Here is a 22436-nt window from a genome sequence, read left to right on the forward strand (position 1 = left end):
TGTAAGGCTGGGCAATAACTTCCAGCAGAGTGGTTGGAAACACCAAGCGACCATTTCGGTGCTCAAAAATACTTACAAATGAAGTATGGTCAGTGTATGCCATAAAAATAGTTATAGCTATTTGTAGGGCTTTTGTGTTTGTTTTCTTTTCTCTTTTTGGGGTATACATACATATGCCAGGCTTCCATCCAGAGGATTCATACTGCAGTCTCGTACAAGTCTCAAGTCCCCTTTTTCCTAGATCTGAATGCACACTTTTACTTTTATAGCTAGTGTAGTGCTGTTCTACGTATGTCCAAATGTGCAAGATGAGCAATTCATTGGCTCCTATGCTGGTGCCATTGATTAAAGTAAAGCCATTTAGCAGGCGAAATCACAGATACAGCACTTGAGCTGGAAGGTGACAGGATTCATGTTAGCAAAGCACTGCTTTTCTGACAGAGGATAAACTTAATGTTTCTCCATCCATAGTAGCAATCATATGGAGGGAGAGGGCCATGTCTTCTGCTGAGCTTTATTATCTTTGTTGAAAGATTCCTGTCTGAGCAGCATCCAGAATGCTTCCTAGAGGGAAATGAAGAGATACAGTTTAATCTTGATGGTTTTCTGCAGTAAAAAGGAAAGTTGAATTGCAACATGTGAGTCTAAATCAGTTTGGAGTTTCATAAACCCTTTGAGGGTAAAGTTCTGCATGACTAGCTGTTGCTTCAATTACAAGGCATATGGACCTCAGGTAAGATGTTGAACTGGATAAAAGAAATAAAATTGTTTTGCACGATCCAGGTTGTAACAGTGTATTCTGAGTAAATGAGTTTTCAGTCTACAATGAAATTCAGCATGGAGGTCACAGTCTGGATCAGCTTCCCTTCAAAACCTCTACAGGGTTTCAAGTACAATTTTGTTTCCTATTTGACCTGCCGCTACTGGACAGTTGAACATTACTGGTCTTCTCAGTGCTTGCCTGGGACATTTTGCTACAGTTGATGTCAGTAAATGATAGAGTGGACCTAGACAGAATTTGGTTATTTAGAGAAGTGGGGCTGCTGGAAATGAAGAGGTGTAGATAGTATTAGAGGAAAAAAAATGGGACTGCAGAATATTGGGTTGCCATAGATCCACACAAGTAAATTAAAAGGTGCTTTGATGATTGTAGTTGTTTCCTCATGACTGTAGTGTGTTCCTCATGTTCCTTTTTGCAGCTCTAACCTGAGATTGTGTTAGCAGTTATATCCTCTCTGAAGAACTGTGGTACTTTCACTGTTGTTACTTAAATAAGTTCTTCTTTCTATCCTGAAAGTGGCAACATTATAAGTGGGCATGGAATTGCACAGAACCAGAGAGGTTTTGCAAGGGTTTTGGAAATCTGTCAGGATGAAAGGTGCTATGCAAAAATGTTTTGGTATTAATAATAAATCTGTTTGCATTATACAATTAAAAATTGGTAAACCTGAAACAGTGAATTTCAAACTAAAACCTGACAATTTTCTGTTTGAAGATAATAGATTTTATGACAGAAAATTGCAAATATCTGGCAGATGTTATTAGAAAAGATATAAAATAAAAGTTTATCATTTTGTAATTCAACCTCCCAGCATCTGTAGTCTTGAAAATGCAGCAAGTGAAATGTCACCTGCTTATTTACAAAATATCTCAGGTCTGTTTCCCCAAATACATGCTGTGAATTCATTTTTCAAAGTGGGTGATGTTGGCAAATATTAAATAATTTCTATCTGAGCACATGCTCTGAATTTTTAAGAGTTTGGCAGGTTCTGCTAACACTGTAATAAGTTTACTGACTCATGTAAGATGCTGTAACGCTTTGGTAAGAAAATCACAGTTGGATGTTCTGAAATGTTATGGATCAAAGCCAGATGTGTATTTTGGCAAAATAAATGTCCCTCTCTTTTCTCTCTTCTTTCCCACAATAAAGTATACTAAACTATATGTTAATAATTCCAAAAATAATCATCTTTTTATCACTAGCTACCTGCAGCACAGAACTAGCATATTTCCTTGTTCGCAAATAGTTCCAGCAACAGTCACCATAAAAGAAATACAGTAATCGGAACATACTGTGGGGATTCTGCCTGTATATGGTTTTTAATGTGTCGGTAGATAGTATATTGGCTCTGTGCCTTGTTCATACTCTTCTGAAATGAATTGTGCTACATGGACGTGAAACACATATATCACTTGGCTGCTATGGAAGTAGAAAGCGCAAAAACATTGGCTGCATGGATAGGATGAGGTATCCTTAGGAGAGCATCCAGGGTCTGTAGCAGCTCTGGCTCTGCAGCCTAGTCAGTGTTGATCCCCACTACTTAGCTACCAGCTCTCTGAGCGGTGTGGGCAGAGGGCTTATGAGGCTGGGCACAGCACATGGGGGGTCCTTCTTGGTTCTGTACCTCTGCTCTGCTGGGTCCATAGACCCCAAAGAAGTGCAGAAAGGGGGCACAAAGATGGGGCTTGGCACTGTCAGCTTTCATGCAGCATGCCTAAAGCTAATAAACCAAGCTAGACTTGAGCCAGCCTTTCATGGACCTGAGGGATGTATCTGTACTACACTCCTGGTTTCAGGGAAGCAGAGCAGTAATACCCATCTTGGCTTTTTGAGGGCTTGACTTAGATCCAGGTGGGCTTATTATGTCTAGCTGTATACCAGTGTGCTACTGACAGAGCCAAAGTTCTAACTCTACAAGACCCAGACTGGCTACGTATCTAGGTTTTGAATTGTTTCCTGCTTTAATGAACCAACTATAGATAATCAGTTGGTTTATCTACCAACTGATTGGTTGGTAGATAATTATGTACATTAAGTCAAATGAGTTTTAATGGTGGCCATAGGTGCCAGAATCTGAAGTCAGTTAATGGTTCACATCACTACAACATAGCAATAGAATTGCAGATTGCCCTGTTATGCCTCAATCCAAAGTAGGAATGCTTACTTCCAAATATTGGAGAGGTCTTAATTGCCTATGAGATGTTTGATTCCTCTTCTTTCTGTCTCGTAGCATGTTCTCATCCCTGTTCTGTCAAAGCACCATCCCTTAAAAACAGTCACTAACATGACTAACCTCATGGCTGGTGTGATCTACTTTTTGTCTCGTGCACTCACTGGAGGATGCAGTGAATACTCCGGAGCTTTTTCCTGTTTTATTTCCGGTTCTGTGTTGCAGCATGTTTCTCTTGGGGAAGGAAATGAAAGAAATAATGGATTTTTAAGGTTAGATCTATTTTAGCAATTAACGTGGCACAATGAGAAAAGAGCAGCAGATCAAATGGGTTGGTGCTAAGGCTCCTCACATCTGCCATTATCTGCAGTTCAGGAGGGTGTTTGTATACATATGTAGGGTTTTTGTTTGTTCTGGGGCTTTTTTTTGTGACACTGCCAGTAAGACTTGTAATTAGAGCTGTGAGGGAGATTCTTTTGCACCTCTTGGTTTTCAGTATTACTGTGTCTGTGTTTCCTCTACTTACTTGTGAAACTTCAGAAGAAAGGTGTCTCTTTATCTTTTAAATCAGCATAAAAACCTTATTGGTCTCCTGTCCAAAAGAAAGTTGTTTAAAGTTGTTTCTTTTGGGGAATGTAGCAATTCTGAGGCCACTCTTTGTCAGCTTAGTTGTTCTTTCCCAGAGGACAAATGATAGGCTGTGGGGTTACTAGTTAGAGCAGTGATGAGCTGAGATTAATTGAACAGATATGTTGTCTGCACACAGGATCTTGGAGGATAGGGCAGGTTCAGAGGCAAGTGCTTCAAGGAGAAGTAAATGAAGGGTTTTTTCAGTGGAGCTTTGAAGTGATGATACTTTAAAGAGACAATGCTTGGAGTGATGTATTTTGGGCCACAATTTATTTATGGTTTGCTTGAGTCTGAGCCAAACATGGTAATGGCAGAAACAGAGTATATCAGGAAGCAGATCAAGAGACAAGTCACAGTCTCTTGCTGCAGAGCAGGCAATTTTGACCTAGCATTTACTAGGCATGTCAGACAAGTGTAACATCTCTGTGAAAGCATTTGGGTTAAGGATGTTTGTCCTCATGCTGTTAGAGAAGATTTCTGTGTCTCTCTCTGCTTAAAGCTGAGGTAAATGTTTGTGTACAGAACTGCAGTGAGTTCTGACAGCCTGCCCAAAGTTGCAAGTGGAGAGCTGAAACACCTTGCTGTGTGAGGATAAATGCCAGGGCACAGTGCTGTGGTAAAGATCCCTAGTGTTCAGAGTAGTCCTCTTCCTTGCACCTCCTGGAGCACTTGAGGATAGGAAAAAAGGAGGTTTATAAGTAACCTTCTCATGTTGGGTGGATTAGTTTGTACACTTTTATCTTACTGCCATCTTTGTCAGATCTCTTTTCCTACTAACCATTAAATTCTTGCCTTGTCCAGTTTCCCTGGAAGTTTATTCTACTCCTGGATCGCCTGCAGACCAGAACAGTCAGTCTCTTGTAAGTCTGACACTGATAACTGCTTTGATCTTTTGCAGATGCCATGGGGTTGGGACTACTCTCGATCATCCAACTTAACTGAACTGAAAATTTTGCTAGAAGAGTCCATCATGATCCGACGTCTGAAATCAGATGTGCTTTCCCAGCTCCCAGCAAAGCAACGCAAAATGGTTGTGGTGGCTCCTGAAGGCATTAGTGCAAAGACCAAAGCTGTCTTGGCAGCTGAGGCAGAGAATATGGCCAAAGGATATGGAAGTGTAAGTCAGAAAGTATTTTCATGATGAATCATTGGTATTTCAGGCACCTTTATTTAAAATCATCAGTGGAAAAGCAGTACCCTGAGTTCCAAGGAAGGACAGAGCCACACCTCATGTGAAGGCACAGTGGAAGGCTGTTGAAGGCACAGTTTTAAATGAATGTACAATGGAATCCTAACAGCTCAGCTTTTTTCCTTTTGATTTATGTAGTCCGCTTTGTCCGTTTGTGTGAAATACCATTTCTTCTCTCTTTTTTCCTCTCTCATTAGTCCCTTCTAATTGTCTTTCATACCTCCTGCCTCTGTACTTACTCTTCTGTCTTGCCTTGTAATCCCATTCACCCTACAAACACGGCCTTGTTGAAGCTGTGTTGTAAACACAGCAGGAGCCAAAAATATGAAAAGTGTATTTTTGCTTTTTTTGTTTGTTGTATGAATGGCAAATGCATGTTCTAGGCTCCTAGGTTGCTAATACAGTTCTGTAAGAACTTAAGAGTTTTTCCTTGCAATTTTACTTGGGAAATGCTTTCTCAACCCAAACTACATTTGTGATATGCTTGTCATCCAACTTGTAGGAGTTGAGTAGGAGATAGGAAGGGAGGTGTCAGAAATTAGGATTGTGTGAGTATCTGCCATACCCAGTGGCGAGTAGGAGACTTCCCCTTCCAACCCCCTTCTGTTGTGCAGTTTTAGGCTGATTTTTTTCCTAGCAAAGCGTTTATTGGCAGCAGCAGTCATCCCAGATCTGTAAGCGAGACAGAGAAAAGGCATTTCGGAGACTCACATTTATTTATCTTTCTCTCTGCAGAAACAAGAAGAGAAAACAGCTCTTCTCCTCTTCTACAGCAGAACAGCTGAAGCTAAAATCCACTCAGTTGTGTAAGCTGCATGTCATTGCTTCATTCTTGCTTAGTAAAATATGTTTTCCCGCTGAGAACAGGAAAACAGTGCTTTAGAGATAACAGTGCAGGGACATGAAGCATAGCCTCAAGCCATCTCCGAAAAAATTGATTTTAATTACAGTGCACTAAACTTTTTCTTCTCTTGGAGTTCCTAGGCTAAGTTGTCTGATTTCATTCCAAATATGGATCTAAACTGTCATTTGAACCATCTAAAATCACTTGGTGTTTGGGACTTGGATCAAGTTCCAAAGGGTCAAGGTCCAGACCCTATTTCAGTTTAAGGAGGGGGGCAGTAATGAAACTAAAAGTATCAACAGAATATGAGAAAACAAACACTGCAGTCGTCCTGCAGCAGGAACCCTGAGCCAAAAAGCTTATGAGATGGACTGAGCTTTAGTTGTAACATGCTCTGTGGGTGTCACAGGCCCTACTGAAGTTCTTGGCTCTTCCACAGAGCTCACACAGGACCTCAGTAGCAAAAGTTTTCTATCATAGGTGTGCTTTTAACTGTGTCTTCCTTAGGAATCATTTCCTTCTGTGACTTTCTGTGCCCTTTCATCCTTAGCCTTTCTGCTGGGACTGCAAGGGAAGTTGCTCTAGGTCATACAGCATGACTTCTTAATAAAAGTGTGCTAATAACATGAGAACAGTTTACTTTTCCACAGTCCTCTAATGTAACGACCAGCTGATGTGGACCATGCGATTTCACAGCCTCAGACCTTGCTGCAGAATTTGTGTGTTTGGCACAGAACTGCACTTCAGAGTCCCAGCATTTGTTTCTGTAGAAGAGTTTCTTCCTTTTAAGTTAGTGAACAGTTAGAAGAATTTCTTCCCTTTACTTGAGTTGCAAGTGTGAACTGAATATAAAACCATGAAGTGCTGTTTGCTTGACTTTCTAGTAGGAACTAGTTCATTTTTTTTCTGGAGTTTAGTAGCATTTAAAATACCACTTACTATATGCTGCTAAGGTACAGTACCATCTAGCTAATGGTACTCTCCTATGATCATCAGCATCTCCCATGTCTCACCCTTGATAACAGTGTCTTCCATTGCTTCCATTGAAATGACTAGCCATTTGTGAAATGGAATATGGGAATGAGATATAAAATAATTGTAATGTGTTGGCATCTGCTTGCTACAATGAATGATGCTTTAAAATCCATCAATCCCACTTCCCTCTCAGATTTGTTAAATGACATTGTCACTTAATGGGGATGTGAACATCATGAACCCTGGGAGCTGTCTGCAAAGCACTGACACATCTTAATATAGCGCTGGAAATCCCGCTGGTGTTTTTTGACAGTTGCTGCTGACCTAAGCTGTGTTGTATTTAGCAAAGAACTTTGGTATTCCTGATCTTTGCAACAACTTTGCTATTCCAAAGGAAAGATGACATTTGTATCATCTGTTCCTATCCTTAGTTACAAATTTTAGGCTTATAGGTGTTTTTCAGGCTACAGTTGACCTGACTGTATCACAAGTTACTACACAGAAATGGGTTCTGTAGCTCTGCTTATTAGTCCATGGCAAAAGCCACATGTTTCCATTTAATTAACACCGTTTAACTGCGTTTAAAAGGAATCTTGTTACCCTTCATTGGTTATTAGCCTATATGTATTTGGATGATTTCTAGAAATAGCTGATATATTTAGGTTGTTAAGCTGTAGTAAATTGTCAATGTGAACCCTTGCAAGACAATGTACTTCTAGGGTATTCTGATCCATGCATTTAGAGACCTTTTCTTCCAAAGTAAAAGCAATCCTAAGTTAACATAGAAAGGATAACTGTATACACGTTATCTTAGTGGACTGTGATTGTGCAAAAGTTAGAAAAACAGAAGGGTGAATGAGATTGCCAAGTAAGTATAAATGACTTCCAGTTGATTGGTTTGGGATGTCGTTTCGAGTAGGGTATAATAAACTGATTCTCAGTGATACACAAGTATAAATGTAGGCAGCTGTCCAGCTGTGGTGAAGACAAATGAGTGGATTTTCCTGCAGTGCCTTTTTTTTAATCTGTAGGAGACTTGCTACTTGCGTTTTATGGCAACTTTTTAATGCTAGCCTATTTCTTAGTTTCTGTTGACAGATGAGCAGTATCTTTAAAATCTGTTGTGAGCAAAGCCTGTATTCTCTCAGCACATAATTTATGGAGTTCTGGGGTTTTTTTTATTTTTTCCTTTTTCATGTAGAGAATACATCCTGGAGTTACTGGAAAGTGGGAATCATAAATTCCTGGTGTTTGCTCATCACAAGGTAGTGCTGGATGCAATAGTTGCAGAGCTGGAGAAGAAAGTAAGTAATTGACTGAGTTGTCTTAACTTTATCGCTATTCCAGCTTCAAAACAAGAGCTCCCCAGAGTTACGGCCGGTCAGATAGTTTATGAAAGTTAGTGGCAGAGATAATGTCTACTTGCTGTGCTCCTGAATGTGCCCTTCACTGAGGCAGCTGAGTTGTCAGGGTGAATGACTCACCCTGCAAAGGATGCACTTTGTATTAGCTAAATGGCTTTTGTTGTATTTAATGCTCTTTAATCTCCATCATCTGCTCTGGAGCTTGTGAATTCTTGGAGGAGTGTTACCATGTGTGGCCATCTCTGCTTTGTCATCCAGGCTTTCCTCAGAGAGGGGAGAATGCAACAACCCAAATCCAGCTGTGGCTGCCTTCCTTTATCTGGGTGGTGCTCTTATATTTTTGAACTGGGATACTGTAGGGAGACTTGATAGACCTGCCAGTCACCTTTCTGAATTCAAAAGTGTTTTGTTAATTATTCATGAGACACTTCCATGGATGCCCTGAAAGAGTTCTGGGTCATGCTGGGGCAATGTGAAGGATAGTTCAAGTTAATGTTCCAAACTATAAACCACAGTGGCAGTGGTGACTTTGCTGCCTTTGTGGTAGCATCCTCCTGTAGAGCAAGGAGGTTGGACACTGAAGAGTTATGTCCTTGTGTTGTTGTTTAATCTCAGCCAGCAGTTAAGCACCACACAGCTGCTCACTCACTCCCCCACCCTGGTGGGATGGGGGAGAGAATCAGGAGGGCAGAAGTAAGAAAACTTGTGCATTGAGATAAGAACAGTTTAATAATTAAAATAACTAATAATAATAATAATAATATTGTAGCGAAAAGGAAAACAATGAGAGAGAGAAGCGAAACCCTGGGTGGGGGAGAGTGATGCAACCACTCACCACCTGCTGACCAACACCCCACCACTCCCTGAGCAGCGGTCCCTGCCCCCGTCCCCAACCACGTCCCCCCAGTTAATATACTGAGCATGATGTCATATGATATGGAATATCCCTTTGGCCAGTGTGGATCAGCTGTCCCAGCTGTGCCCCCTCCCAGCTTCTTGTGCACCTGGCAGAGCATGGGAGGCTGGAAAAGTCCTTGACTAGTATAAGCACTGCTTAGCAACAACTAAAACATCGGTGTGTTATCAACATTATTCTAATACTAAATCCAAAACACAACATTATACCAGCTACTAGAAAGAAAATGAACTCTATCCCAGCTGAAACCAGGACAGCCTGAATCACCCAAGACTGTCATGCCTATCTTGAGCCTACCACAGGGCAACTGAGATGTGTAGGATCCCATCTCCTCCCATCGCAAACAGAGGAAGACTTAGGGAGGTTGGGGAGGTTGTAGCAGCTGTAACATCAGCACACAGACAGTTTTCAGCTTCATATTAAGCCAGTTGCCTTTCCACTGTACCTGAATTACCAGCTGTTCTTCATGTTGCTCGGGACTGGTGAGAGAGCAGTGGACATAGGAGCAAGTCATGCATTGTGAACAGAGGGGAGGTATGTTACATGCTGAGCTACAGTGCTTCTGCCTTAAAGATGAGGAAAGGTCTTAAAAATACAACCGTTGCCTTTTTACTTTTCTGGTTCTGCCACGGGGAAGGGAAACAGAATCCACTGAAACATGGAAGGAGGATATGGGAAAGGGGACACAAGGGCTCTAAAAAGTATCTTCTGGCTTTTCACAGCATGTTGAATACATTCGCATTGATGGCTCAACATCTTCAGCCGAGCGGCAGTCTCTGTGCCACAAGTTCCAGTCCTCAGAGAAGCAGGTTGTGGCTGTCCTGTCCCTCACTGCTGCAAACATGGGCCTGACGTTATCTGCTGCAGAACTGGTGGTGTTTGCAGAACTCTTCTGGAATCCAGGGGTATGTGTCTTGGAAGGGACAGGGGGTGGATGGTCTCTGGAGAACAGAAACATTGGTGCTTGGGAGGAGATATAACGGGCAGGGGACTTTCTCTAGGGTTTTTCTCTTCCTTTCTCTGATGGCTACTTGTCTGTGCACCCCCAAGTGCCTGGGCTTGAACCAGTGAGGCTGGTCACACAGCTTGCTGGCTGGAGAAGACGGCATGAAAGGGAAATGTGCTCCTGTTCTTAATTTGACAGAGCTCTCAACAACATGCCCAGCCAAGTTCTGAAGGGGTATATCTGATCGATGCTGACCCTGTACTTTTGAAATATGCTCAGTGCCTTTAGGAACCCGGTGCACCAGATGAATTCTGGGCTTATTGTGTGTTTGAGGATGCAGGTGTTAACAGGATCCACATGAGAAATAGTTGCTAAGCACAAGAAAGGAGATCTCCGTGTTCTCTGGTGCTTACGCTATTTCTCAGACACTGCAGCTCTCACTTCTTCTTTGTCATGTTTTTACATAAAGGTTTTGATCCAAGCTGAAGATCGGGCACATCGGATTGGACAGACCAGCTCTGTTAATGTTCACTACCTGGTGGCTAAAGGCACAGCAGATGACTACTTATGGTAGGAAGTGAGAAAGACTCTTTGGTTCTCCTGCCACCTGTTTTCACTGTTTGTCACATATGTGATGTAAGGTGCTTAGTGTTAGTGCTGATTTCCACAGCCTGTGAGGGGAGGAGCGATAACTGCCAATCAGGGCTCCTGTGACCTGGTGACACGGCCTGGCCACAGTGGACATAACCAAGTGGATGACAAGCAGGAGGAATAAAAGTAGTTATCTGACAAAAGGATGTTGAGAGAAAATCTAGGAGAGTTGATGCATCTAAAACCTTCACCACCTCTGTATAAGGAGAAGGAATTGTCTTAGATACAGTGCAGAGCATTCGTGTGCTGGAGTACTTCAAAGTGCTGAGTATTTTCAAGCAAAGTCAACAGATGCTGGAGATGGTTTGATGTATTGTGGATCAGGTCTGAGGAGCAATCTGGCTGCTGAGTGCTTGGACAAGAAGATGTGGAGGAGGACTGCACTGTTGCTTTCCTCTTGCTCTTCAGTGAGCCCTTCATGTGGATTAAAGAAGTGCTGCTGACCCACCTCTGGAGAGTTGTGGTCTGAGCCTTCTTGGCTGCAGTGAGAGCTGTCAGTGGACACTGGCCCTTAGGGCTGGGGAGTCTGACATCCTGGGGAAGGGGAGGATCTGAGGGATCCTTAGTGCTGCAAGGGAACTGACCTGCAAATAATGAAAAGAAATTATCCACCAGCTGGTTCATTTAAAGTTCAAAATTACATCTTTCACCTTGTTCAAAGGAACGAATGAACTAAGTGAACTTGTGCAGTTCACTTGTGCAGGGATCTGGAAACAGACGCATCGCCCACGTTTTATGTAAACTTGATAGTAATTCTGCCTTTATTCGTGAAATGCTGCCCATGCATTCATTAAAGCTCAATGGGAAGGAAATACAGCTCTTCAAAGGAGGACAGTGGCGTCCTTTTTAAAGGCAAGAAAAAGAACAAGAAAGCAAGGCTATTTGGTAAATGCATTAATTGTGTTGTGGCCTTTGCTTCTTTCAAAGTGTCCAGTCTACAGGTGTGTTTGGGACCTCAGCCTCTTGGGCCAGCGATGAATTCTTCCTCCTGCAGTACACTGGGAGATACCCTAGAAATGCTGATGTCTGTTGGTGGGGATTACCATTGCTTGCCTTGGAGACTGAACACACAGGCTATCGGGACTCCCTTTTGCTGCATCTTCTTGTTCTGACTTCATACCATTGGTGTTGCCTCAGTCAACTTAGTTTCCCTATTGGATATGTGTGTTCTCCAAATATTTATAGCCTGAAATCCTCCTCTTGTTACTTATTTAAATTGGATTGATTTATATCCCAAGACAGCATACAGTCGTCATAAACAAGAGCAGGACAGGTTAAGGAACTAACAAGCTTGGAAGAAAAGCCACCTTTATATCCCCGTTATATCTTTTTTCATCTCCACATAGTAAATGACACAGTGTCCTTGCATGATATTTTCTTCCTTTCAGTAATATCTGTTTACATTTTCTAGGCCAATGATTCAAGAGAAAATCAAAGTGCTGGGGGAAGCTGGTCTTTCGGAAACCAATTTCTCCAAAACAGCTGAATCCACTAATTACTGCCGTAAGGTAATTGACCTGCAAGAATATCAGTGGTCCGTGGGAGAGGCTGAATGAGCTTTGGCTTGTGGCCAAAGGTCTGGGTCTAGCTAGGCCAAACATCTAGATTGGCAGGTGATGGGCAGGCTCACCTTACACCTGTTCTGCCTTTAATGCTACAGAAGTGATTCTCCAACCTCTCCCAGGATCTACGCCTTGATTTGGACTCTCCACAGAGTTCCCAAACTGCTGCATGCAAGGAGACATGATCTTCCAGAGCATATATATGTATATGTGTGTATGAGATAGATATATATGTATATATATATATCTAAAACAAAAATCATATGAGGTATACACACATGTGCACTGGCTTGGGGAGTGCCCTCTGAGTGTTGCTCACTTTGTTTTTATATGACAATATATATGCAGATTCTGTCTGTTCTAATTTCTCAGCCTGATTCAAAGCAGAAGACCATCTATGACCTTTTCCAGAGGACCTTCTCTGAGAGAAAAGATGACACTGATGAAGTCTTGCTTTTGGAGGCAGCTGATGCTTGCTGTGAGTTTGACTCTGGCAGTGCCTTGCAAGATACAGAAGGAGAGGCACGTTCAGTGAGTCCCCCCAAAAAGCGGCGTATTGAGGAGTTTCTAGAAGTGTAATCGTGACAGCGAAAGAGAAGGTGGCTAAGAGATTTTTTTTTTTAATTAAAAAAGGCAAAACCAAAAGCAATCAAGTTTTTTTTAGTTTTCAAAAATAAAAGACTTTTTCTGTATCTCTAGTGCATTTCATCTCAAAGGATTAGAAGGCAATCTGACAGTGTGACAGATGAGCGGCACACACCTGGCAGCCTGTAGGTTTTGCAGTCCTGGTTTTGCTGATGACCGAGTAGCCATGGGCAAGTAGCATGCTGCTTTGTTTCAGCATGTAAGGTTCCACAGTTGTTTTGTTTAAAAAGCAGGTAATGGTTGTCTGTCCACAGGGCAGAACTGTTGTGAAAACTAACTTCTCAGCAGCTGCAGAGTGCTTTTAACACTGTTATCAGTCTTCCATCTCCAAGAATTTTAGTCTGTATTTGTAGTCAGTTCAGTGGCAAAATTTGACCCCTACTTGGGTCTCTCACAGACTGGATCTCTGGGATGCAGTTTGGAAGTGAGGAGAAAAGATCCGGACATGTCTTGATGTTTTGTGGAGATGGAGGAGAGGGGGAAGAACGACAGATTTTTGTTTGTGCAGAGCAGTCAGTAACTTGAAACTAAGTAGTATAACTGTCTGCTAGGAGGAGGTGTGTGTTGCCTGTTATACACATGTCTGCCTGAGCACGCTGATCTGTGGCCTCATCTGCTAAATCTTAGGACCTGCTCCATGGCATGTGCTTCTTGTCTCAGTGGACAGTGAAGCTTGCACTGACTGCCAAGGATTAAGCCTGGCTGCTCAGGAAGGCTGTGTATTTGTTTCCTTCAAGGCTCGAGACTGATTTCCACAGATAAGTGGGGAGAGGGGACATTTGTGGACTTTCGTTCTCTTTTTGTAAGAAACCGATACTGGACTGAGCTGTTTAAATAAAAAGTTGTTTTAAGTTGTGGTTCACAAGCTTTTGGTACTTTTTCTATTTCAGAGTTTCATCTCGCATTTGGTCCTTAAGCTTGAGAAATACACGATGCAGTGGAGATACTAGAGGGTTTTGTTGGTTTGTTTTTTTTATTTTTTAATATTTACAATGGCTGAAAGACAGGTCTTTTTTGGAAGACTTCCTTTTGTTTCCTAAAACACACCAACTTTCAAAAGGGAAACTCCCATGATACTTTGCTTATAGGTAAATCAACAGCTGCTTCCATAAGACATTTAGGCTTGTACCTAAATGTATGGTTACACGGAGAATGCCAAAAGTAGCACTGTTGCTTGATGCAGTGATTAAAATGCCTGTCTTTGATTTGTGATAGTCTCTCTCATCCTCTCAGCCCTGTGAACTAGGAGGCCTGAACTCCCAGCCTCGGTGCTGCTTGAGCAAAACTGCTCTTTGGTTCCTTTCAGGACCCTGTGACACCTGTGCTGTCCCTTGGGCATGGCCTGATTCTACTTCATGGTGGTGATGGCACTGCAAAAACTCTAGAGGCCACTTTTGATGTGGGCTTGATGTAAAGGCAAATGGCTCTGTTTATCACAACTGATCTTTTCAGGCATCTCTGGCTGTTTTTCTTATTGTTGTGTATTATTGCCAGTGTGGTATAGCATGATCCCAAATTCATGTCTTTCACGCTTCTGGTCTTAGTACTAGAAGATACTTGGAAATGGGGTAGTGGTAAGTACATGTGACCAGGGAGTACAGAAGATGTAACTTCACAGAGGTATTGAGTTAGCTATGTTTTACAGCCATTATCTGTAGAGAAAGGTGGAGGGAAAAAGAAAACTCAAGCCTTGCATTTAGCTTCTGGAGGCCAGGAGCTAACATGCTGTGCAGGCAGCATGCTTGGCTGTGTGCAGGAATACCAGACGCTGTCAGAAAGGCATCTTTTCCACAGTTAACAGTGAAAAAGTTTGTGCTAGAAGATCAGCGTGATAATAACTCAGATATTTTTTCCTGCATGGAAGGGTTTGATTATCCCATTTTCAGCAAGTGTTGTCACAGAAGTGCCCTACAGGCTGTGTATGCAGTTGCGCTGGGTAGAGACCTGCTTTCCATTCCTGACTGCAGAAGGTGCTTTGATGTTTGTGTGCAGGTGAAGAGGAGTAGGACCGAGGATTGTGTGACCCACCAACTGGAGGAAACGCTTTATCTCTGGATTTGAGACAGGGCGCTAAACATAATTTCTCTTGCTCCAACAGCTGGCCAGGAGATAAATACACAGGTTTTGACATTTTAAAATCTTTCTTCTTGAACACGGAGTATTTAATCTGTTTCTAGGACACGTGATCTTTCTACTTGCAGAGAGGGTTGTTCTGGGTAAGGGGTGAGAAATGTTGCTGTCTGCCTACTGAAAAAAAATATGGAAGACATTATTTGTATACCCATGTTGTTATCTCCTATAGGAGTAATGCTCTTCCTCCTTGTAAAGCTACCGCTACTTAAAAATAGTACTTTTCTGAAATCTGCTGAAAGTACCCTTAGAGAATTCTGCTGCTCATAAACTCAATTTATCTTATCCATATATTGATAAATCCCAGCCCTGTTAGAGGAATGCTAGGTGTACTCTTTCTTTGTTAGCACCCATAAAATCTCATCTGGTGTGCTGCAGAGTTACAAAGGCTTTTCAAGTACACTTGAGATTCACTTTATCCTTACTAGATGAAAAAAGGGGAGAAGAATCTTGCAGGAAAATGCTTTTAGTCATTACATCAAGGGATTGGAAAGACTGTGCAGGCCTTACCCCAATTACACCATTAGTCTGTCATTAATACGATGAGGGGGTGGCTGGGAAGCTGCCAGCAGGCTCAGGATCTCCAAGGCTCACTGATGAGAATTTCTACAAGGTAGCATGCAGGTTGCCAGTGAGACCCGCAGGCAGGCTCAGGAACATGTGGTGCTCTTGGGGACTCCTACAGCTGCCTGTTGAAGATGGTGTAACAAACTTTTCGGCATTATCTAAAGCCCAGTAGAGTAAAGGGAAGGCCCCATCTTACTGGATCTTGGAGTCACCTTGCTGTGACTGGTTACCTGCTTGCACACCTGTGCCTGCTCTCACCCACCTTAGAGAAAGGCATGTTTTCAGGAAGGAGGCCGGACCAGGAACAGATGAAAAAATACCTGAACAATAGAATGGAGCAGTTTGAACTACATCCTCCATACATGAAGCTGGCCAGCCTGGGGCATGCAGAAGAGTTCAGGGTGATGGACTGTTGGGGCAAGGCTTTCAGAGCTGTGATGGCCTGTCTGCATCCATCCATCTTCTCAGTCGCTTGGAAACGTACATTTATTTTGGCAGCGCTGGGAGTGGCTGTCGTCTGAGGGGGTCAGGTTTGATGGTTGGCAGAGCTGCCTGTAATACCAGTAGGTGAAGGATGTGACTGTGGGCCATACTGTCACAGTGGACTTCAACTCTGTAGGTACAGAGTGGAGAATGGCAGTAGATCCTCTGGATGTGTTAGCTGACATTTTTTGTTGTTGTTGTCTTAACCAAATAGTCTCAAAGCAGCCAAAGGACTTCTTTTTTTCCTTTTTAATATATTGGTATCAAAGATGTAACTGGTGAGTCATCATTATGACGAGGATCTGGAAAGGGCAAATATATTCCTAGGATATATCAAATGAGATTTTGACACAACAGAGGCAGATATAAATACCATTGCCTAACGGCCCACTGAGCGCTCACCTGGAACAGGGCTCTGGCCCACCAGCTCACAGGAGGACCTGCTCAGATTGGAGCAGGGTTTGCAGGGGTGACTGGGGAATAGGGAGCCTGGCACGACAGCAGGAATTAAAAATGAGTGTTCAAAAGCTCAAAGCAGGAGCCAAGAGGGGATGTGGCATCTGTCCATGAGCATCTCTGAAAGTACAAGCCCCAGCTGAGGAAAGGCTAATGTAGTTGCTGATTCCCTGTTGATTAAATAGACTGCAAATGAAGAGGGGGGCTGTCATGGATTGAGGCAGTCAGGGTGGGTATGGCGCTACCATGGCAGGAAAAGCACCTGGGAAAAGTACTGAGGGATAGTTTCTCCAGGTGGGTCGGGCAGCCCAGCTCCCTCGTGGTGGGAGGGGATGAGCCAGCTCTGCGTGTTAAAACACTCTCAAGGCTAACTGGATTATGGTTCTTAGTGGAGGTTTAACAGGTGGTTAATCCTGTTGAGAGCATTGCAGCTCTGGGGTGTGTTTGCCCATGCTGGGTCTGAGCGGTACAAGAGCCCTCCCAGGTCCCGGCCTCGCCCTTTGGTGCTGGTGGCGGAGGTGGCTCTGGTGCCAGGGTGTCCAATAGATGCTGTGGTTGCACCTGATCGGGCTGTCTTGAAAACTCTGGGTTTAGGGCTGGTATGCTTTAAAATTATAATTCACCTTTATTGATTTATATTTGTTACAGTTATTATTTGGTTTTACCGCTTCTGCAGCTCCAGTCTGGTTTGCTGTTCCTTTTTTAATTCTGACATCTACCTACTACTTATTCTCTTTAAAAATGAGGTGAGTGAATGTAACTGCTCCATCTCCTTTGCTGGTATGACCTCTTTGGGTGGAAATCCAGGAACCTGAGCTCTCGTGCTCATGTGAAATGTGAAACCGCTTGGGTTTCACAACGATACACGGTGTTTTCTGACAGATGCGTCTTCCAGCATCAAGTTGCAGCTGCGCGGCGGTTTGCGTGCTTTAGGCGTTAGCGAGCCCTATGGTAATGGAATAAATGTATGGAATATTCAGCGCGACCATAGAGCTGCGCCGCGGTGCAGACAGGCCCGCTCCGGTTCCCATCCGCTCTGCGCTCCGTCGCCTCTCACGTCGCTTCCGGCGGCGACGGCTCACACTGCGCCTGCGTACTGGGGCCTTCCTCTTGCGGCATCGGCGCCGGCGAGGAAGATGGTGAGTGGGGATACGGCCAGTGGCCCATCCGCCGCCATCCGTCCTGGGGCCGCCGGGCTGGGGTTGCGGGGCACGGCCGGAGGCGGCGCGGTGCCCGCTGAGAGCAGGGCAGGGGCCGGCCGGGCCGCTGCGTGGGCTCTGCCCCCGCGCCGGGCTACCGGAGGGGCTCGGCCCCGCCGAGGCGGCCCGTGGGAAATGGGCAGAGCGACGGGGGCGGCGGGGAGACGCTGGGAGACCGAGCGGGCGTCCCGGGAGCAGGCCGGGCCCGGGCAGTGAGGGGCGGGCGGCTCCGCTGCTGCGGCGTTCGGTGTGAGCGCCGGGCCGCCCTGGGCAAGGAGGCGGCTTTGCTCGCGGTTGGCCGCCGGGCTGCGGCCCTCTGCCCGAAGTGTCCCGGCGGCGGCTGGCGGGCTGCGGCAGCGTGAGCCTCTCGCCCTTTTGTATCCGATGCTCTATTTACAGCGTCACGGAGAGGCGCTGGTCGGCTGCGGCGCGGCTTATGGAGTCGTGGGCGCTTTGCTGCCCTGTCGGGAGGGGGGGAGCTGCCGAGGGGGTGGACATCTCCGTAAAGTTGAAGCTGATTGTGGTTTGCCTCCCAACAGGCTAAGCGCACCAAGAAGGTCGGGATCGTGGGTAAATATGGTACCCGCTACGGTGCCTCCCTTAGGAAAATGGTGAAGAAGATTGAAATTAGCCAGCATGCCAAGTACACCTGCTCCTTCTGTGGCAAGGTGAGAGGCCTTCTTCCCTAAAAAAAGTCTTTCAAAACAACTTTGTTATTGATGCCAGAAATGCAATTTGATGCTTTGGTAATTTTTCTAATGAAGGGGTAACTCGACTAGTTTTGACACAGTGTGATTAGTTTATTGTGAGCTTTAGGCTACTGTCAGAATCACTTACAAAATAAGTTAGTAGACGTTTCACATGCATGTTTAGTGGTAGTTAAATGAAAACAAATTATATTTCATTACACAAAATAGTGAGAAATGATGCCGTACTGTATGTTTTAGGTATCTAATAAAAAGATCTGACAGAATTAAAACAACATGCTTGTTGTCCTGATAACGAAGGCATGACTTGGGCTTTTTCTTTTTTCTTTTTTTTTTTCTTCAGTAACTTTACAGCTTGCCTGGAGGAGGAATAGAGCTTGCTTCCTCCGCTTAAAACTTGATTGCAGGTGCTTACTTGTATTTGTGTGCTGTATAACTCTGGATGGGAAAGAATTTCTGATAAGAAGTAATCTTATCTGCTTGTGTACATAATTAAAATGCACTCTTAAATCTGGTTTTTGACAGTTTGAGAGGCCCATCAGCTTGTGCTTTGCCCAGATAATTTTTACTCATATCTGTAAAGCAGGTACCTATAAGTGCCTGAAAATTTAGAAAGATTTCCATGTGGTTTTTTAGTATTCAGTGTCTTTCTCATGTGAAGTGGGGATGTTGATAGCCCTGTTTGCAGAGCTGCCTAAATCCAGTATAGGTCTAGGCAAACCCGTTGTCAGCTTCGTAAGGTGACGGGGACTTTCCTGGGTGAAAGGAGCTCAGTATCCATCACTCCCTCTCTCGATGCTGTTTGGTTTAGGGCAATCTTGGGATGTCCAGGGAGCACTGATAACAACGGTCTTATATTGGTCATCAGAACAGGTGATGATACCAGTTATTGGGTAACTCCTTACTATTTTTCTCCTTCAGAAGAGCTGAATTTCTGATGATGCGCTTAGAAATGAGCTACATCATATCTGAATGAAAACGTGTTTCAGAAAGACTTCCCCTTTTCTGAAGGATCTGAATAAAAACATTCCCTGAGCTGTGTGTGTCTTAACTGGGCTTATAGGTAATGCTGTGGTGTGATGCTGGAGTCCTCACCTGAAGTTTGTTCTTTGGCTTTTTCAGCTGATGGAGAGTGTGGGTTTTTTTTTCCCTTTTTCTTTTATTACAGACCAAAATGAAGAGGAAGGCTGTGGGTATCTGGCACTGTGGGTCCTGCATGAAGACAGTTGCTGGTGGTGCCTGGACTTACAAGTAAGGAAAGGAAGAAGCTCCTATCAGCATTTATTCTCATATAGCTGAGGCATAATACAGTGGGTTTTGGGGTGGTGGTTTGTGGTGTGGGTTTTTTTTTTAATTTATTTTAATCTACTAACCATTAAGTAGGTCTGTCTCGAGTTAGTAATATGTGGGGGGCTTTTTGTCTGCATTGCTAAAATTTGATTGGAATGGATCAAATTGGATTTGATTGCTAATCTTCTTAGTATTGTGCAGCTTCTGAGAAGATTGCATTTTATCTCTGATGTTACTGCTGTGGGCTTTGGTGGGTCCCTCAAATTTCTTTATCTCTCTGGGCTTTATTAAAGCAGTTGTTTTATTCCTCAAAAATGCAAGCTCTGCATCTTTTCCCAAACTTCAAATAAAGAAATTGAAATAGCTGTAAATGCTGAAGTATTTTTGTTTAAGTAGCCTCTTCTGTGCCTTGGCTGTAGTAGCAATTCTTACTGGAGACGTGAACTACAGTTGTTGCTTGTACAAGGTATTACGCTTGGGCCAATTTTTTGGTGATGTTGGGAGACAAGGAGCAGAGAGGATGGCTGGTTCATCCCACCATCTCTGGGTGGAATCACCTGTACAAATGACGCTTGACAGATGTCCCTCCGACCTATTCTAAAAAGACCTTCAACAGCTTCTAATAAATTATGCCCCTGAACCGGGAATTATGTTTCCTGTCTTGACTGTTTTGACTATAAAAGCTTTAGTTGTGTAAAGGACCTCTTACCTCTTCTTTAAAAGCCTAAGCAACATTTTTTTTGTGACTACTACCCTAGCCTGCTCTGCTCAGAGACACAAATGTAATGAGCGAAACCGGGTATACTCCAAGGAAAATTATTTCTGTGTGTTTTGTTTCAAAAGCATTGAATTATTATAATCCTTATTGTGATGGTGCCCTTGCTTACTCCCTTTCTTCACTCTCCTTCCCCCAAGTTCTGGTAGAAGACACTGTTGTCCCACACACAACAGTCTCGGTATTTGAGCCCACGTGCTTGTGCTTGTAGTCGATGCATGACTGGGTAATTTGGCTTGAGATGTATCTTGTGAAGTTGGCGTGTGCTTCTGTAGACAAAGGCCTACGCTTTGTTGTCATGAAAATCAAAGTGGAATTAGCTCCCTGTTGACAGTGCAATCAGGCGATAACTACTCAAAATGATTAGTGCTTTCTCCAGAAAATATCACTGGTGCGGGTTGTTCTACTGCCACGTGCAGATGACTCTCTTCTTCTTCCAGTACCACCTCTGCAGTGACAGTCAAATCTGCGATCAGACGACTGAAGGAGTTGAAGGACCAGTAGAAGCTACATCCCGTTCTCCCTGTGAAACATCTTTTTTTCTTTTCCACTGTTAAGATCTGTCCTTTTAACAATAAAAAGGTGATAATGGAGTGGAATTGTGTTTGTCTTTCCGCAGAAAGTCCCGTCTGTGTCGCTGTAATGTATTTATAACTATGGAGGCATTAGTACTTCTATCCAGTAGTTGAGTGGCTGTTGTTACTGGTGAAGCCATTAAAAAACACTTTTCCTTTCCAGTTAATTGCATACTTCGTTGTTTGAATGCACTGAGATGAATCTGTGGAAAGCTTAAATAGCTTGAAGAAGCTAGGCACGTTTTGATGTGTCCTTCATGTCTCTGCCTTGAGGAATAGCATAGAGCTCCATGAGTGGGTGAATGGACAGATGTAAGGGGGGAGGACATGCAAACCATCACTCTGCCTCTTCCCATTTGCCTTTGAGGAGGGCTCAGCGGGGTAGGGTGTGTGCTGCAAGCCAGCATCGTGACTGGCTTGGGGGCAGAGATTGGAATGGTAGAAGAGGAGCTATCCTGTTCTGCTGCTGCCTGGTGCCACTTCATCTTCCAGTGCCAGCTATAGACAATTGCTTACTACAGCCCATAGAGTGTTGTGGGCAGATCTTGAGGTTAGTTGACATGACCGTGCTTTGTGGCTTGCTCTTCCTAGGTCTGGCAGCAGGCTTCCATGTCAGTATGTTCAAGTTCCCTGATCCTTACTGAGTTTCAATAATAAACTTTCATGTTGAGCCAACTCCTGGGACGTTTGGTCTTGGAGGAAAAGCTGCTGTTTGAATTAGGAATTGCCTCCAGACCGTCTCTGTAGACTGCCAAAGCTTAAGATGCTGGAACCTTTTTTTTAATGGACTGTTTGTCAGGTGAGTTTCAATTTGGTTTGAGGTTTGTTTTTGTCTGGGCTTTTGGTGACTGCAGCACCCTTCCTGTCCTTAGGTTAGAACAGAAAAGTCTTAGTAATAACCTTGATAGCTGCTGGAGGAAAAATAGTAAGCAGGTAGCGTAGTGCTTGGTTGCTTTTGGTCCAACTTAAGCTTTAGTTGGATTTAGGTGGTGATGAGCTATGGCAATGATGTCATTAATGAGACTGACATTTTAGATTCAGAACTGGACCTAAGTAGGAACCTTTTCTCAAGCTGCAAGAAGTCTCTGTCTCAGAAGCTTGACTATACTATCCCTGAGCTTGTTTCCTAAGCTATTTTTTTTTTAATTCAGTGCTCTAAACTTCCCTTACTAAAGTAAATTCATGTATTCAGGTATCCAGTGTCATTCACACCAACCTGCATATCCTTCATGTTGCATCCCAGCAGTGATGAGGGTCATTCCCTCATCTGGTTTCTGGGAGAGAGATTGCTACACATTTCTGTTGACAAACGTTGTTCTGCCTGTAGTGCAGGCTGAGAGAGTTGTGTGACAGGCCTGGAGTGGAGGTGGCAGCAGGTGACTCCTGAAAAGCAATGGCTTATTTTTATGTATGCAGATGAACGCCATCATGGCCTTCTGCACACACGTCTTCTGTTATAGTAGGGTTATGCAGGAAACCTGTGGGTTCAAGAAACTCTTGGTTCGACTCTGTCTCATTTTTGCTGCTGTTTTTCTTACATGACATGCCTGCAGCAGCTCTCTGTAAGTACTTGTCAGAGCT

General features: G+C 43.7%; 2 protein-coding genes across 6 annotated transcripts in view; both read left to right on the forward strand.

The window, feature by feature from the left end:
• The window catches only part of SMARCAL1 (SNF2 related chromatin remodeling annealing helicase 1), a 40277-nt gene extending 26738 nt beyond the window's left edge, over positions 1-13539 (forward strand). For 3 of the 5 annotated variants that reach the window (XM_075093126.1, XM_075093127.1, XM_075093128.1), the window contains exons 11-17: positions 4480-4698; positions 5506-5576; positions 7791-7893; positions 9592-9774; positions 10285-10385; positions 11878-11974; positions 12401-13539. In XM_075093126.1, coding sequence (XP_074949227.1) covers positions 4480-4698; positions 5506-5576; positions 7791-7893; positions 9592-9774; positions 10285-10385; positions 11878-11974; positions 12401-12607 — 981 coding nt within the window. In that variant the 3' untranslated portion in view covers positions 12608-13539. The remainder of the gene's footprint in view (positions 1-4479; positions 4699-5505; positions 5577-7790; positions 7894-9591; positions 9775-10284; positions 10386-11877; positions 11975-12400) is intronic. The other 2 variants (XM_075093129.1, XR_012660601.1) reach the window with 2 other exon arrangements.
• Positions 13540-14877: 1338 nt separating this feature from the next.
• On the forward strand, positions 14878-20873 carry RPL37A (ribosomal protein L37a). The gene is made up of 4 exons (XM_075093130.1): positions 14878-17448; positions 18048-18176; positions 19384-19466; positions 20721-20873. The coding sequence occupies exons 1-4, from the start codon at positions 17446-17448 to the stop codon at positions 20782-20784; spliced, it is 279 nt and encodes a 92-aa protein (XP_074949231.1). The 5' UTR covers positions 14878-17445; the 3' UTR covers positions 20785-20873.
• The last annotated feature ends 1563 nt before the right edge of the window (positions 20874-22436 follow it).

Source organism: Phalacrocorax aristotelis, chromosome 5 (genome assembly GCF_949628215.1).
Source record: "Phalacrocorax aristotelis chromosome 5, bGulAri2.1, whole genome shotgun sequence".
In the NCBI taxonomy this organism is placed as follows: Eukaryota; Metazoa; Chordata; class Aves; order Suliformes; family Phalacrocoracidae; genus Phalacrocorax; species Phalacrocorax aristotelis.

Coding starts and splice junctions, on each gene's coding strand:
- RPL37A (XM_075093130.1), top strand. Junction 18,177..19,383: donor CCTGCTCCTTCTGTGGCAAG/GTGAGAGGCCTT, acceptor CTTTTATTACAG/ACCAAAATGAAGAGGAAGGC. Junction 19,467..20,720: donor GGTGGTGCCTGGACTTACAA/GTAAGGAAAGGA, acceptor TTCTTCTTCCAG/TACCACCTCTGCAGTGACAG.